At 45.5% G+C, this 15,790-nt stretch overlaps 1 protein-coding gene across 1 annotated transcript in view; it reads right to left on the bottom strand.

Moving 5' to 3' along the window:
- rab15 (RAB15, member RAS oncogene family) overlaps nucleotides 1–15,790 on the bottom strand; it is a 233,895-nt gene that overhangs the window by 72,633 nt on the left and 145,472 nt on the right. The window contains exon 2 of the mRNA XM_070878938.1: nucleotides 14,756–14,816. Within this exon, the coding sequence (XP_070735039.1) occupies nucleotides 14,756–14,816 (61 nt within the window). The remainder of the gene's footprint in view (nucleotides 1–14,755; nucleotides 14,817–15,790) is intronic.

Below are 15,790 nucleotides of genomic sequence, written 5' to 3' on the forward strand. Positions count from 1 at the left end.
ATTTCCATGTCGAATATTTCCACAGGATGCAGCAACTCAAGGTTCACTTCCAGCCTTAGCCATGCCGGGGGCCCTGTAGATTGCAGCTGGCATCCGCCGTATAAGCGAATCCCCAACCATGAAAACAATAACACACAAGCAAAGCAATATTTTTTTTTATTCATTGGATATGGAAGTCGCTGTGAATGCCAGCATTTATTGCCCATCCCTAATTGTTCTTTGATACAACTGAATGGCTTGCTAGGCCATTTCAGAGGGCAGTTAAGGGTCAACCACATTGTTGTGGGTCTGGAGTCACATATAGGCCAGACTTCCTTCCATAAAGGACAATAGTGAACCAGATGGGTTTTTACAAGAAGTTTCATGGTCACTAGCTTTTTATTCCAGATTTAATTAACTGAATTAAAATTCCACAGCTGCCGTAGTGAATTTTGAACTCATGTTTCTGGAACATCAGTCCAGGCCTCTGGATTACTAATCCAGTAACATAACCACTACGCCAGTGTGTCCGTAAATATGAAATGGATAGATACAAGAGATTGAAAGGTGATTAAAAACAATCATTCAGTGTTTGACAAAAAATTTACAAATGAGAAAAAAAGTGAAGTAAATTCTTAAAAGTATCAATCCAATGACAATTTTTTAGACGTTATTGAATTATTAGCCAAGTACGATCAGATTTGGGATGACCATGTTGATCGTATGAAAGAGGCATTGGTACAAAATGAAGGACTTCAACTACATTACTTCTCAGCTGAGAGACAAACTGAATCTATTGAAGAATGCACCGGGCACATAATGAAAACAATCCTTGACCAGGTTAAAGAGGCTAAATACTTCTCAATAATTTGTGATACAACATCAGACAGCTCACACAAGGGAAATTATAGCACCAGTGATCAGATACGGTCATCAAGTACCTGCAGGAAACTTTGTGATTCAGAAACTTTACCTAGAAGTCTGGTGAGGAAACATCTGAGATGATTCGAAACACCATAGCTGAACATGGATTAGATTTCAAACTCTGTCATGGATAAGCTTATGATAATGGAGCCAACATGGCAGAAAAGTACACTGGGGTTCAGGCGAAGCTTCTTCAGGAGCAGCGCATACCCTGACCCGAATTGGCATTGATTCGGCAGTCGTCAATTGATTGTAACGCATACTTTGGTTGTCTTCAGTCATTGTACAATATTTTCAATGTAGGTGGGAGATTTTGAGGAAAAATGTTCCAGTTTCAGTCTGTTCAACGTCTGACACATGTGGTCAGCACATATCGATTGTGTGCATTCTTTTGCCAAGAATCTGAAAGGCTTAAAAGTAGCATTGAATGAGTTGCTTGAATTGAACCTAAATTGCACCATTAGAAGTAATATCAGTAGCCTGCTCAAATACATGTCTGAATTTAAATGTGATTTACTCCCAACAATTTGGTGAAAATTCTAAAGCCCGTCAATGAACGTAATATAGTCCTTCAGTACCGTCATGCTACACTTGATGTAGAAAGAGACAACATCAATGGCCTTATCGCTGAACTGGTGCAGTTGAGAGATAGATGGAACTAAATTATTAATGAATGTGAGCTTGTTGCAGCAAACCTTGGCACCCATCCTCCAGAGGTATCAGTGGCATCTTGTGTTCATGTCTGCCATCTAAATACTGGGAAGGTGATGATGCAGCTACAAATCATCAAGACAAATCTATGAAGGACCAACATCAGGACAATACTTTCTTCCCCATCATGGGCTCTGTTATAACTGGTCTCAAGAAGCGCTTTGATGCATTCACATGTATCTGCAAAAGATCTGAAATGCTACGGACCTTTCTTGAAAAAGTTGATCTCAAAGATTTTCTCAATTTTTATTCCTTGGTATCTCTGGTGTTAGAAAATAAGAATTAAAGTTGGTCCAATGCATTTTACAAAGAAAGCATTGACTGAAAAAAATGTATTGCTGCTTCATTTACTAAATAAGCTGCATGAAGTCTCTCTTCAGAACCTCTTCCCATCTTGACTGTTGAACTTTGCATATTTTGCTGCATACTAGCAAATAATATCAGCACTATGTGTCATGTGGGAGGCAAAAATCGAGCCGGTGTCGCAACCAGGGGCGTTGTACACCGGTAATGCTCCAAGCCCCGACAAAATCAGCCCCGAAAACCCCAGCGGGGCACTGCAAGCTGGCCGCCCGCCCAGAGGAGCCCACCGTCGCCATTGCCGCCCCTCTGGGGCGAAAACAAAGGCAGCCAGGAACGGAAAATCCAGCCCAACAACTCTTAATAGACAAATATAGCCAGTTCACAGATCTATAAGACCAGAGATTCTGGTCCTCCAATCCTACCTCTGCAAACATCTCCAGAGTACTCTGCACTTGCACCCACTGCTTTCCACCCTCCTCCCTCCACTCCACCATAGCTAGCAAGCCCCTTTATGTTTTTCCTACAGCACTCTGTCTCACTACATCTCTCCTCTCCTTTAAACGTTTCTGCAAAACTTACATCTTTGACCATAATTTCAGCCACCTTCCCTTCTCCCTGCTCCTACAGGCTGTCTGAGCCTCCCTGTGAAATTCCCAGGGATATTTAACTTACATAAAAGTGTAAGTTGTTCTGCTCTAACGGAAAAGAAAAGAAAACAAATAAACCAATAGATAAGGAAGAAGTGTGTTTTTGCAAGCTCACTGCTATGGTACAAACTGGTATTCTTACTCCATGCTCCAGGGGTTGGCATGAGATAATAATGCAAAAATTGTAATCCCAATTTTAGGGCTATGATCAGATCCTAGCACAGTATTGCCACAGCATGCAAGGGGTATTTGGAGAGGAAGGGGCAAATGCATCTGTGCATCGAAACCTGAACTCATCAGCGTGCAAATTACACATTATAAATTCATAATCACCAGTCACTTAGTAATGATCAAAACTGCTTTAACAGTAACATTCTTTGTGCTAAATATTACTTGTATCTTCATTGATCTGGACAAGACAGCGAACCAACTAGGAGACAAGTATGATTCAGTATGTGGGAAGACAAATTTTGCAGAGTATTATTCTGCCGCAGCTTTTGAAACTCAGCGTTTTGTGGAACCCTTAGCTGTGATTTTGGTAAACTCTCTGGTAATTGATGCAGACACTACTGCAGTAATTCAGTATTTAAACCTGAATCGCTTAAAATGTTAGTTTTTTGATAATCATGGTAGCTAATTCTAAGAATATGCTGGTGGTGTGGAAACTTCTGGAGGCCATAATCCGGGACTAAATTAATTGTCACTTGGAAGAACATGGGTCAATAAATGACAACCATGTTAAAGGCAAATCATGTCTGACAAACATGATTGAGTTCTTCAATGAAATAACGGAGAGGGTTGATGAAGTGATGTGTATACGGATTTTCAAAAGACTTTCGATAAATTGCCGCCTAATAGACTTGTTAGCAAAATTGAAGCCCATTGGATTAAAGGGAGCAGCATGGATACGGAATTGGCTAAGAGATAGTAAGGTGAGATGTGTGGTGAATAGTTGTTTATTAAACTGGAGGGAAGTACAGCTATGGGGAATGAGCAGGAGTAGGACTAATTCAATAGTTCCTTCAAAGTGCTGGCACAGGTACAATAGGCCGAGTGGCCTCCTACTGTGCTATAAGTTTCTATGAGCACAGACAATTCAGAATTATGGCCCTGTCCACTTCTCTAATTATATTTAGAAATTTGCCAAACATCAATTCTGTTGACAGAAATCTGTTCAACTGAGTATGTACCAAAGATAAAATGAGGCTGAAATAAGCCTCAGGGCAGGAATGCAGAAGATATCAGTTGACATTTTAAGCTCCTACAAGTAGATCCTGAAATGTATTCAAGTCAATATGTAAGATACTTCGGAAGGGATTTATCCATTTTTATTCCTCCCCTCCTATTTCAGCAGTTATTTTCTCTCTCTCTCTCTCTCTCCTCAAAGCTCACAGCAGCATTGCACCATTCCCCAGGCTGCAGCAAATCGAATGGTAAGTGTGCAAGAGAGAGATGGAGTGACTCACCACCCAGCTTCTCCTTTCTTTCTTTCCCCTGAGAAAGTCTGCAACTCCGTCATACCCACAATGCAGCAAATGTTGTTGTATATTTGGGGCATCAGTGCAAAATTACTTATGTTCCATGGCGCAGGACAAGGTGGCTTTATTTAGGCAGGAAAACTAAATAGGAAGTGCAGTTGTATTTTTTTAGCTATAATTGCTCCATTGAAATGTTTTAGGCTTAATTTCTAAGCAAGATGCCTCGGGTCTGTATCAGACCCTGAGCAGATGCGATTTGTCTGGTTAGCTGGTCATATGGGAAATGCCAAGCACGGAATGATCAATTTCTAGCAAGGTTCAGAAGAAAAATACTGGCTCATCTCCCTGGATTAAAAAAAAATCACTTACATTTAGAAATAAGAACGTCAATGACAGGTACAAGTCACAATTTCTAAGTTTCCCACGGCTGACATCACCACTGAATTTCTCCTGCAGCCAGTACTGAATGAGCAGAAATTTTCTCCAATTAAGTATTGGGAAGACCAAAGACAATGGCTTTGGTCCCCACCGCAAACTCCGTTCACTAGTCACTAACTCCATCCCTCTCCCTAGCATTTAACTGAGGCTGAACCAGATTGTTCACAATCTAGGTGTCATATTTGACCTTGAAATGAACTTCCGGCCACATATCTGCGATATAACTAAGACCGCCTATTTTCACTTCTGTAACATTGCCCGTCTCCGCCCCTGCCTCAGCTCATCTGCTGCTGAAGCCCTTATCCATGCCTTTGTTACCTCTCGACTTGACTACTCCAATGCACACCTAGCTGGCCTCCCACGTTCTACCCTATGTAAACTTGAGGTCATCCAAAACTCGGCTGCCCGTGTCCTAACTCGCACCAAGTCCCATTCACCCATCACCCCTGTGCTCGCTGACCTACATTGGCACCTGGTTAAGCAACGCTACGATTTCAAAATTCTCATCCTTGTTTACAAATCCCTCCATGGCCTCGCCCCTCCCTACCTCTGTAATCTCGCTCAGCCTCACAACCTCCTGAGATATCTGCGTTCCTCAAATTCTGCCCTCTTGAACATCCCTGATTATAATCGCTCAATTATTGGTGGCTATGCCTTCAGCTGTTTGGGCCCTATGCTTTGGAACTCCCTCCCTAAGCCTCTCCGCCTGTCTACCTCTCTTTCCTCCTTAAAACCTACCTCTTTGACGACTGCCGTAATGTGGCTCAGTGTCAATTTTTTTTTGTCTTATAACATTCCTGTGAAGCGCCTTGGGACATTTTACTACGTTAAAGGCGCTATATAAATACAAGTTGTTGTTGTTGCAGCCACCAGTAGATGGCACTATGGATGTACTCTCAGTAATAACACATCAGATTAAAATAATTGACCGCAAGGAACACATCCAGAGCACATAATCTATATTCAAACTACTGCTGCAAAGAAATTTCTTCCACTATGATGTGAGAAATTTACAACGGTGACCACACTTCAAAAGTACTTGATTGGTTATAAAGCGCGTTTGGGCGTTCCGAGCTCATGAATGGCATCATATAAATGGACGTTCTATTTACTTTTGAATGTGATTTACCACAGGAATGCACCTGTTAAAAGGGCATCCATTCACAATACAAAAGTGGTCCTCAGTAAAACTGCAGATCATTTTTGTAAGTGGATACATTCGGTAACTTAAGCTTCCATGGAACACTTATCCAATCCCTGTAAAAGTGCCAACTGAACTGTGTTTGCGCGTAGCCAGTAGGTGGAGTTAACCTACCAATGAACAGGATTACTTTGTAAACATTCGATTCAGATTAAACTTTTTTTTAAACTTGAGCCACCTAAGCACAGTTAAAGCTACCGAACTGTCCATAGTTTCAGCAGAGTCACAGGTCACTTGTACTTCCTGTGGTCTTGCTAATTGAAGGCAGCAAAGACTTGCGACGAGTGGGAGAACTACACAGCTGATTGCAGCAGTGTGCACAGAGGCAAAGCTTTTGTAACAACATTTCCCAGTGAGATTATCAGTTTGATTGATTATTGTTGGACTGCACTTGGGGGCTGAGGCACTACCTGTACAGGTTATGTCCCACGTATTTTAGAGCAGTGCTAACACCAGTCCTGATTTTCAGTGCTGCAATTAAGGAGTGTTATTGCCTTTGGAGGCAGGACGTCCCACATAAAGACGTGGGTTGCGCTGGCTCTTCCAGAGCTTGTGGCGCCCTGGCACAAATGTAAACTAAGCCACCAGAGTGATAAGCTGCCATTATTTCTGTCAGCGAGTGAGCTAAGCAGCTCTTGCTGGCTTCTATGAATCTTCTGTATGAACCATGAGGCAAGTCCAGCTGGTCAAAAAAACTCAAAGTTGCAAGCCACCGTTCGGAAACATTTGTGCAGCGTGAATAGCTGTTTTGTGTTTCAGTTCTATGCAATTCATCCAGCATGATGAATGGAGTGAATTGCAAAACTCTCGGGCTAGATTACAAGAGCACTTTAAGAAGCAGTTCAGGAGCATAAAGGTAGCATTAGCATATTCACACCTGCCGTTACCTGTACCACAAACCATGGGCTAGTCTGTTTTTTACAAAGATAAATGACATTGAAAAAGGTAAGAGGACAAAAGAGTAAAATGGCAATGAATAGTTGTTTTTTCACATTGGTCACAAAACCCGTCATGACAAACTTTCTTGCCGTTTGTGTGGGTGGGGAGTGAAATCTTGAAAATACCTCCTTGTAGCAGTTTGCAAATGATTGCTTCAAATAAACAAAATAGTCAGAAGGAAAGATTCTCCACAGAAGAAAATGCACCGGGGAGCTTTCTTTTGACTATGTCGCACTTAAATCCCGATATCTCACTCAAACTTAAAAGCTAACTGGAGAGCTGGGGGCCAGTTTTTATTTACTAGTGTGAGTGTGTTGTAAGTGGCTAAGAACTGGTGAAAATCTTAGCAGAATGGTAATGTGCTCACAGCACTCAATTTTCATGCGTCAAGCTATCTCTGTTATTATTCACACCTCTATAATGCCATGTCTGCTAAAAAATATGTGCTCTCAAATTACTCGAGCAAAATACTGCAGATGCAGGAAATTTGAAATATAAACAGAAAAGGCCGGAAACACTCAGTAGGTCAGGAAGCATCTGTGGAGAGAGAATAGTCATCGACCTGAAACGTTAATTTAGTTTCTCTCTCCATAGATGTTGCCTGACCTGCTGAGTGTTTCCAGCATTTTCTGTTTTTAGTTCTCTCAAATTATTTGGCCTCAGGTATTTGCATAGCCTTGGAGCCCTATCAGCACAGGTCTGCCTCCTGCAGAGCCTTCTTGTTAGGTTTGGGTGACGGGGGTAGGGGTTGGAAATAGGAGCACAGCTGTAGGCCTTGTATCTGAAGTTGCATTCACACCATCAGTATTAGGGACTTCAGAAAGGCGTTTGGGCATTGGTTATGGTAGGGTCCATTGCATGTATCAAGGGAGCAGAGGGATACTTGGCGATTGTTTCTTGAGATTAATTCCAAATAAAGCAGCAAATAAATAGATTTTTCAGTTGGCGGGGCTAGGAAAAGGAAAGGGGACCATTAACCCATAGGCAACATTCTGGAAACTTGAGTTTAAGGGGCTGAAATTGCCCCTTCTCTTAAGGCCTGTTACCACTGGAAATCAGTGGCCACGCTGTGGAATGGAATGGCCGCCGATTTTTCATGGAATGGCCGCCATTTTGAAAATTCCGCTCCTGCAGTATCCCGGCAGTGACGCGCTTCCCCCACTACAGTTCCGCTGCTGCTGATCCATCCTAGGTCCGTCATCGGGGCGTGCACCGCCGATGTGAAATTCCATGTAGAAAATCTTGCTCCTGCTCTTGATGCCACCGGCAGCTTTTTCTGTCGGCGCACTGTGCTTGGAATGCTTCTAAAATGGCGGTGCGGCTGCCATTAAAGGGGAGGTTGCACTGCTGCGGCCCCCATCTTTTTTTTTGTCGGCCAACTGCCAAGTCTGGCAGACAATTTTGCCCCCGGGTTTGGCAGGGCCGCCAACAGGCAGCTTGGCACCCCCTCTTGAGTGCCAGGCCGCTGGCCTGGCCGAGAACCTCCCTGGTGGCCCAGTGGACCTAACTTAAAGAATCGCAGCGGCTCTCCCCTCTAAGTGAAGGGGAGAGACGTGGTGACGCACCAGCGTGATGACATCATCAGCGCTATGCTGATGAGTGACGGCAGAGGACAGTCCACCTGCCCCCAACTTCCGTCCCTCTGGTGTGCGAACTTCCGATCACTGCCGCACTTCCGCCCCCATTATGACCGACTTCCGGGCCCCTGGAAAAAAAAGCCAAAGAGCGGAATTTCACTCAAGAGGCCACCGCATCCACTGCGCCGGTAAAAACAGCTGAAACAGGGTAAGTGCGCCACATTTTTGGAGGCTGTGGGAGGTGGGGGGGGGGGGGGCAATTTCGGTCCCTAAGAGGGGAAGACATTTTGAGTTCTAGTAATAGCAGTAGTGGTGGTTCGATGATTCTAGTAGCTGTAATGGTGCAAAAAATATGTTTATCAGCCTGTCTAGGGCATTCAATGGGCTGAAAATGAGGGATTCCCGAGTTGCTGCATGACATCTGAACAGGTGGGAAGGACTTGGGTGTGAGCCCAATGCCGAGAGCTGACAGCTGATTGAATGGTGGTTGATGCTGGCTTGAGCAGCAGAATACATACCAAAGTGGAATTGTCAGGCTGAATGTTGATCAATGACATCTTTGGAGTGATGTTTGAGTTGAGAAGATTATCCTAATTGCTGATGGGGATCAGATACAGAGGAGCATCAAAGATAAGACTTTTAGTATTATCACCAGTGCAAACAGGAACTGAACAAATAAGATTTTGTTGAACGGTGTTTGATTGTCAAGGGAGGCATAGAAAACTATCGACCTATTGAATTAGATTCAGCGGCTAAGGCACGCTGTTTTTAAGATCTTTAGTCTTGTCATCATATTTCTAGTATGTAGAGAAACAAAAGCTCTTATCTTGCAGATGCAACATGAGTCAGGGATAACAATAGTTAACATAGTGATCTCTAGTGAGGCATTTGATACATAGATCATGTCCGTCCAACACAGACAATGGACTTTAGTATTCTTGACAATGAATAAAACCTTTGGTAGGTGTTTATGAAGCCATTGTAATGGTTCACTGATGTTTTCTGAGCTGCAGAACAGAATAGGCAACAACAACAACTTGTATTTATATAGCGCCTTTAACGTAGTAAAACATCCCAAGGCACTTCACAGGAGTTGCAGCATTCGCTGGCAAAGTGACCTATCCTGTTCACAAGCGTGGGAGATAGATAATCAATATTGCAAGACCACACATTTGACTTAAATCCAAAATTATCTCCACCTAATTGGCCATTTTCAGGCAGTTTCTTCCCATGAAATCAGTTTCTCTTTTAAAAAATGTTTTGCCTGTGATGGTCCCCTTTCCCTGAAATTCACTGAAAACAGGAATAAATAAGGGCTGGTTGTCACTATATTTCACTACTGGGAGGAATTGTCAGATACAGAAAAGATGTCTCATGTGACCTGTGGCAGTTGGATAAGCAGTTAACAAAACCCCTGCAATGGGTTCTCACGTAACAAAATAATATAACAGGAACGGGTCCCCAAATATGCCGACAATTCTTTGCAAAGTCTGAATTACTCTTCTTCCTCCCTTCCACAGTAGGTTTCATTTATTTGGTCCTCTGCGTAATTTTCTTTTTGCTGATCACAAATAGACCTTTACACCAAAGCTGCAACTTTTTGAGCTATGAAGGAACGATGAATCATGCAGAACCATAGTAGACTACATCCTCCAGGCTGCACGCACCTTTTAAAGAAACCCTAATTTGAACTTCATAGAACTGTAAGCAAAAGTAGAATCATAGGAACTCACAGCACAGAAGGAGGCCATTCATCCCATCATGCCTGTGCTAGCTCTTTGAAAGAGCAGTCATGCTTAGTCCCACACCCCCGTTTTTATAGAATCATAGAAACTTACGCACAGAATTGTTCCTCTTGTCCAATTTCTCCTTTTCCCCAAGGTACTGACAGGAGCTAGATGCCATCTGGCACTTCACCCATCTGGCCATTATTCATATGTCGCTTCTGACTTCCACTCCTCTCCCCTTCCGACCTCTGACCCTCGCCGCTTCCGACCTCCGCTCCTCGCCGCTTCCGACCTCCGCTCCTCGCCACTTTCGACCTCGGACCCTCACCGCTTCCGACCTCTGACCCTCACCGCTTTCGACCTCTGCTCCTCGCCGCTTCCGACCCCCGCTCCTCACCGCTTCCGACCTCTGACCCTCACCGCTTTCGATCTCCGCTCCTCACTGCTTCTGACCTCTGACCCTCGCCGCTTTCGATCTCCGCTCCTCACTGCTTCCGACCTCTGACCCTTACCGCTTCCGACCCCCGATCCTCGCCGCTTCTGACCTCTGACCTCGCCGCTTCCGACCTCCGCTCCTCGCCGCTTCCGACCTCCGCTCCTCGCCGCTTTCGACCTCGGACCCTCACCGCTTCCGACCTCTGACCCTCACCGCTTTCGACCTCTGCTCCTCGCCGCTTCCGACCCCCGCTCCTCACCGCTTCCGACCTCTGACCCTCACCGCTTTCGATCTCCGCTCCTCACTGCTTCTGACCTCTGACCCTCGCCGCTTTCGATCTCCGCTCCTCACTGCTTCCGACCTCTGACCCTTACCGCTTCCGACCCCCGATCCTCGCCGCTTCTGACCTCTGACCTCGCCGCTTCCGACCTCCGCTCCTCACCACTTCCGATCTCCGCTCCTCGCCGCTTCCGATCTCCGCTCCTCACCGCTTTCGACCTCTGCTTCTCTCGCTCTTGCTTCTGGGTCGCGACCCCTCCACTGGGCTCCACTACTGTCTAAGATATGCATCCAATCAGCTACTTGGATTCTGATGACGTCTAATTTTGTGGCCCATTTTGAGTTTGTCACCCTCTCGAGACCTTTGTTGACTCTGCTGCTGTGGTGGCTAGCTTTTTTTTAAGCATCTGACAGATCTTAATCTCGAGCCCAACTGCCTACCTGATCTTCCCACGATATCTAGCTTTTTTCAAGCATCTGACAGATCCCCTTGACAGGACCTGTAATAGCTAGCTTATGTTTAAAACTCCCTCCAAGCTGCTCCAGGCTCGAGCTTATCTTCTCTTATCTTCAAGAAAGGAGATAACTACAGAGGAATTTCCCTGTTGTCAACCAAAGTTATTGCAAGAATCCTCCTCAACCGTCTTCTCCCTGTGGCAGAAGAGCTCCTCCCAGAGTAACAATGTGGATTCCGCCCACTTAGGGGCACAATGGACATGATCTTCACCGTGCGACAAATTCAAGAGAAATGCAGGGAGCAACAGCAACCTCTATACATGGCCTTCTTTGACCTGACAAAGGCCTTTGACATTGTCAACCGTGAGGGATTATGGAGTGTACTCTTCAAATTCGTCTGTCCTCAAAAATTTGTCACCATCCTCCACTTGCTTCATAACATCCAAGCCGTGATCCTGACTAATGGATCTACCACAGACCCAATTTATGTATGAACCGGGGTGAAGCAAGGCTGTGTCATTGCAAAAATGCTCTTCTTGATCTTCCTTGCTACAATGCTACATCTCACCGTCAGCAAGCTTTCCACTGGAGTGGAGATAATCTATCGAACAAATGGGAACATGGTCAATCTCCATCGCCTTCAGTCCAGATACAAGGTCACTCGGAGGACGAACTCCAAACCATTGTCAACACGTTCGCCTAGCGTCCGACTGTGGCAACTACAGAGGAATCTCCCTGTTATCAGCCACTGGGCAGGTCGTCGCTAGAGTCCTCCTCAACCATCTTCTCCCTGTGGCTGAAGCGCTCCTCCCGGAGTCACAGTGAGGATTTCGGCCCCAATGGGGCACAACGGACATGATTTTTGCAGCGCGACAACTGCAGGAAAAATGCAGGGAACAGCACCAGTCCTTACACATGGCCTTGTTCGACCTTACAAAGGCCTTTGATGCTGTCAACCGCGAGGGTCTATGGAGTGTTCTCCTCCGTTTCGGATGCCCCCAAAAAGTTCATCACCATCCTTCGCCTGCTCCACGACGATATGCAGGCCGTGATCCTTACCAACAGATCCATTACACGTCCGGACTGGGGTCAAACAGGGCTGCGTCATCGCCCCAACCCTCTTCTCAATCTTCCTTGCTGCCATGCTCCACCTCACAGTCAACAAACTCCCCGCTGGAGTAGAACTAAACTACAGAACCAGTGGGAAGCTGTTTAACCTTCGTCGTCTCCAGGCCAGGTCCAAGACCACCCCAACCTCTATCATCGAGCTACAGTATGCGGTTGACGCCTGCGTCTGCGCACATTGAGAGGCTGAACTCCAGGACATAGTCGACGTATTTACTGGGCCTTACGCTAAACATCTGTAAGACAAAGGTCCTCCACCAGCCTGTCCTCGCCGCACAGCACTGCCCCCCAGTCATCAAGATCCACGTCGCAGTCCTGGACAACATGGACCATTTCCCATACCTCGGGAGCCTCTTATCAACAAGAGCAGACATTGACGACGAGATTCAACATCGCCTCCAGTGCGTCAGTGCAGCCTTCGGCTGCCTGAGGAAAAAAGTGTTTGAAGACCAGGTCCTCAAATCTGCCACCAAGCTCATGGTCTACAGGGCTGTATTAATACCCGCCTTCCTGTATGGCTCAGAGACGTGGACCATGTACAGTAGACAGCTCAAGTCGCTGGAGAAATACCACCAACGATGTCTCTGCAAGATCCTACAAATCCCCTGGGAGGACAGACGCACCAACATTAGCGTCCTCGACCAGGCCAACACACCAGCATTGAAGCACTGACCACACTTGATCAGCTCCGCTGGGCAGGCCACATTGTTCGCATGCCAGACACAAGACTCCCAAAGCAAGCGTTCTACTCGGAACTCCTTCACAGCAAACGAGTCAAAGGTGGTCAGAGGAACAGTTACAAGGACACCCTCAAAGCCTCCCTGATAAAGTGAAACATCCCCACTGACAGCTGGGAGTCCCTGGCCAAAGACCGCCCGAAGTGGTGGAAGTGAATCTGGGAGGGCACTGAGCACCTCGAGTCTCATCGCTGAGAGCATGCAGAAATCAAGCACAGGCAGCGGAAAGAGCATGCAGCAAACCTGTCCCACCCACCCTTTCCCTCAACGACTATCTGTCCCACCTGTGACAGGGACTGTGGTTCTCATATTGGACTGTTCAGCCACTGGAGGACTCATTTTAAGAGTGGAAGCAAGTCTTCCTCGATTCCGAGGGACTGCCTAAGATGATGATGATGATGAGCGTACGAGAGCATGGGCCTTACACTAAACATCCGTAATACAAAGGTGCTCTATCAACCTGCCCCCGCCACACAGCACTGCCCCTCGACAACGTGGACCATCTTCCATACCTTGGGAGCTTACTGTCAACAAGGGCAGGCATCGATGATGAGGTCCAACACCGTCTTCAGTGTGTCAGTGCAGCCTTTGATCGCCTAAGGAATAGACTTTGAAGACCAGAAACTTAAAAGCGGCACAAATCTCATGGTCTACAGAGCAGTAGTGATACCTGCCCTCGTATATGCTTTTGAGACATGAACTATATACAGCAAGCACAAAGTACTGAAGAAGTACCATCAATGCTGCCTCAGAAAGATCCTGCAAATTCATTGGCAGGGTAGGCGCACCAATGTCAGTGTTCTCACTCAGGCCAACATCCTCAGCATTGAAGCATTGACAACGCTCGATCAGCTCTGATGGACGGGCCACATCGTCCGTATGCCCGATGCGAGACTCCCAAAGCAAGCGCTCCACTCAGAGCTCCAACAGGGCAAACAAGCCCCAGGTGAGCAGAGGAAACGCTTCAAGGACACCCTCAAGGCCTCCTTGAAGAAGTTCAACATCCCCACCAACACCTGGGAATCACTGACGCAAGATCGCTCAAAATGGAAGAGAATAATCCGTGAGGGCGTCGAACACTTCGCATTTCTTCGCTGGAATGAAGTGGAGACCAAGCGCATACAGCGGAAGAAGCGCGTGACAACCCAAGCACTTCAAAAAAACGGCACTTCAACCAACGTACTTTCAACCACCGCCTGTCCAACCAGTGACAGAGCCTGTAGCTCCCGCATTGGACTTAACAGTCATCTGAGAAATCATTTTTAATGTGGAAGCAAGTCATCCTCGACTCCGAGATACTGCCTATGATGATGATGATTCATACGTGAGCCTCGATGGCAAGAGCTGGGCAGCTACTTGACTACATGGGGCATCACAGCCACACCTATTCCTTTCCTTATCCAATGTTTCCACAGGTGTTACTGAATAGTGAGAAAAGAAGAACCCTGATTTTCCCCACCTGGACCTAAAGGTGTTGAGGTTAATTGTACTGCCACCCAGGCGGAGATCTGCTACCTCAGCACAGGCTTAGATCCTCCTGGTCTGTATGGCTCAACTTCTCTCAGTATAAACTCACTGACATCAGAGGAGCCTTAACTTTACCTTGTAAACGCTTCACTAAAAATGTAACTGGCCTCATTTTAAAGAGTGATCTTCGACTACAACAACAAAATGACAAGACTAAAGGTGAGCTGATCAGGGAATCTTTTCATGCAGTTCAACTTCTTTTATTCGCGTAACTACAGTGCAGTAATTCGCGACAAAGTGCTCAGATGTAGTTAATCCTTTCTGAACTTACCAAATCTGTATTCGCACCTTGATTCCATCCACGTCTATTGTCTTCATTTTGAAGTCAACTCCTGTGAATTAGACAAGAAAAGAATGAATCGGAAGAAGTGCCAGGAACCAACAGAAGGCAACTCTGATGTGATATATTCACCCAGGCTCCAGATCAGATCTTTGGTTTCACTTCTTTGGACAAAATGCTTTGATCATGGCCCAATCCTGTAGTATTTATTCTTTCTCTCACTGTAATGTATTTGCTTCATGGGTTCTTTGCTTAAGAATTTAACGCAACACATTACTATTAAGAACTAGTTGGTTCATTAACAATCACATTACACATTACCAGTTCATCCACTCGACTCACAACTGCACACCTCATCGTGGAGTCTTGTGGACATCACGGCACTCACAATTCAACAGCTCTACAAACCTGTGAGCATACTTGCAGGTGCATACATTACACTCACCATTCTCGAACTGTGAGGGAGGCCTACAACTTGCCCTCGGAACACAGCTCTCTGATTTTCATTCACCCCTCTGTGTGAAGAAATAACTCACCTCCATTCAGAACCTTCCCTGCTCAGCCCGATTACCACAGCACATCTTTTTCAAAAGTAAGATTTTAAAAATGTATTTTGAAGTTTAATATGTGCAAACAAGATTGCATCATTCTTATTTTATTTCCCTTCTGTAACTTATTCCACCGCAATTGTCTATCTTCAGCCCAACCCCATCGAAACACCCCTATTGCACCAGTGCGATTTTCTTGACATTTCCTACACCAGTCATTCTTAATGGCCATTTTGAGGCATACTAGTGCCAATTTATTTGCAGTTTTGTGCTATCAACTGATACCCATGAAGAAATGGATCAAAACTATCCCAAACTCATTTCAGTAAAGACTCTTCAGTGTTTCTCTATTTGACCATGAAAGAGTCGAAAATATACTGTTGTTTGACAGGACGCTTTCAAAATAAAACCAAATCAATTGATGTTTAGAGGGCCACAACAGAGTCCGCCATAATTTCAACAGAAATTGGTACCAAAT

This window comes from Pristiophorus japonicus, chromosome 4, assembly GCF_044704955.1.
Source record: "Pristiophorus japonicus isolate sPriJap1 chromosome 4, sPriJap1.hap1, whole genome shotgun sequence".
Taxonomy (NCBI): Eukaryota; Metazoa; Chordata; class Chondrichthyes; family Pristiophoridae; genus Pristiophorus; species Pristiophorus japonicus.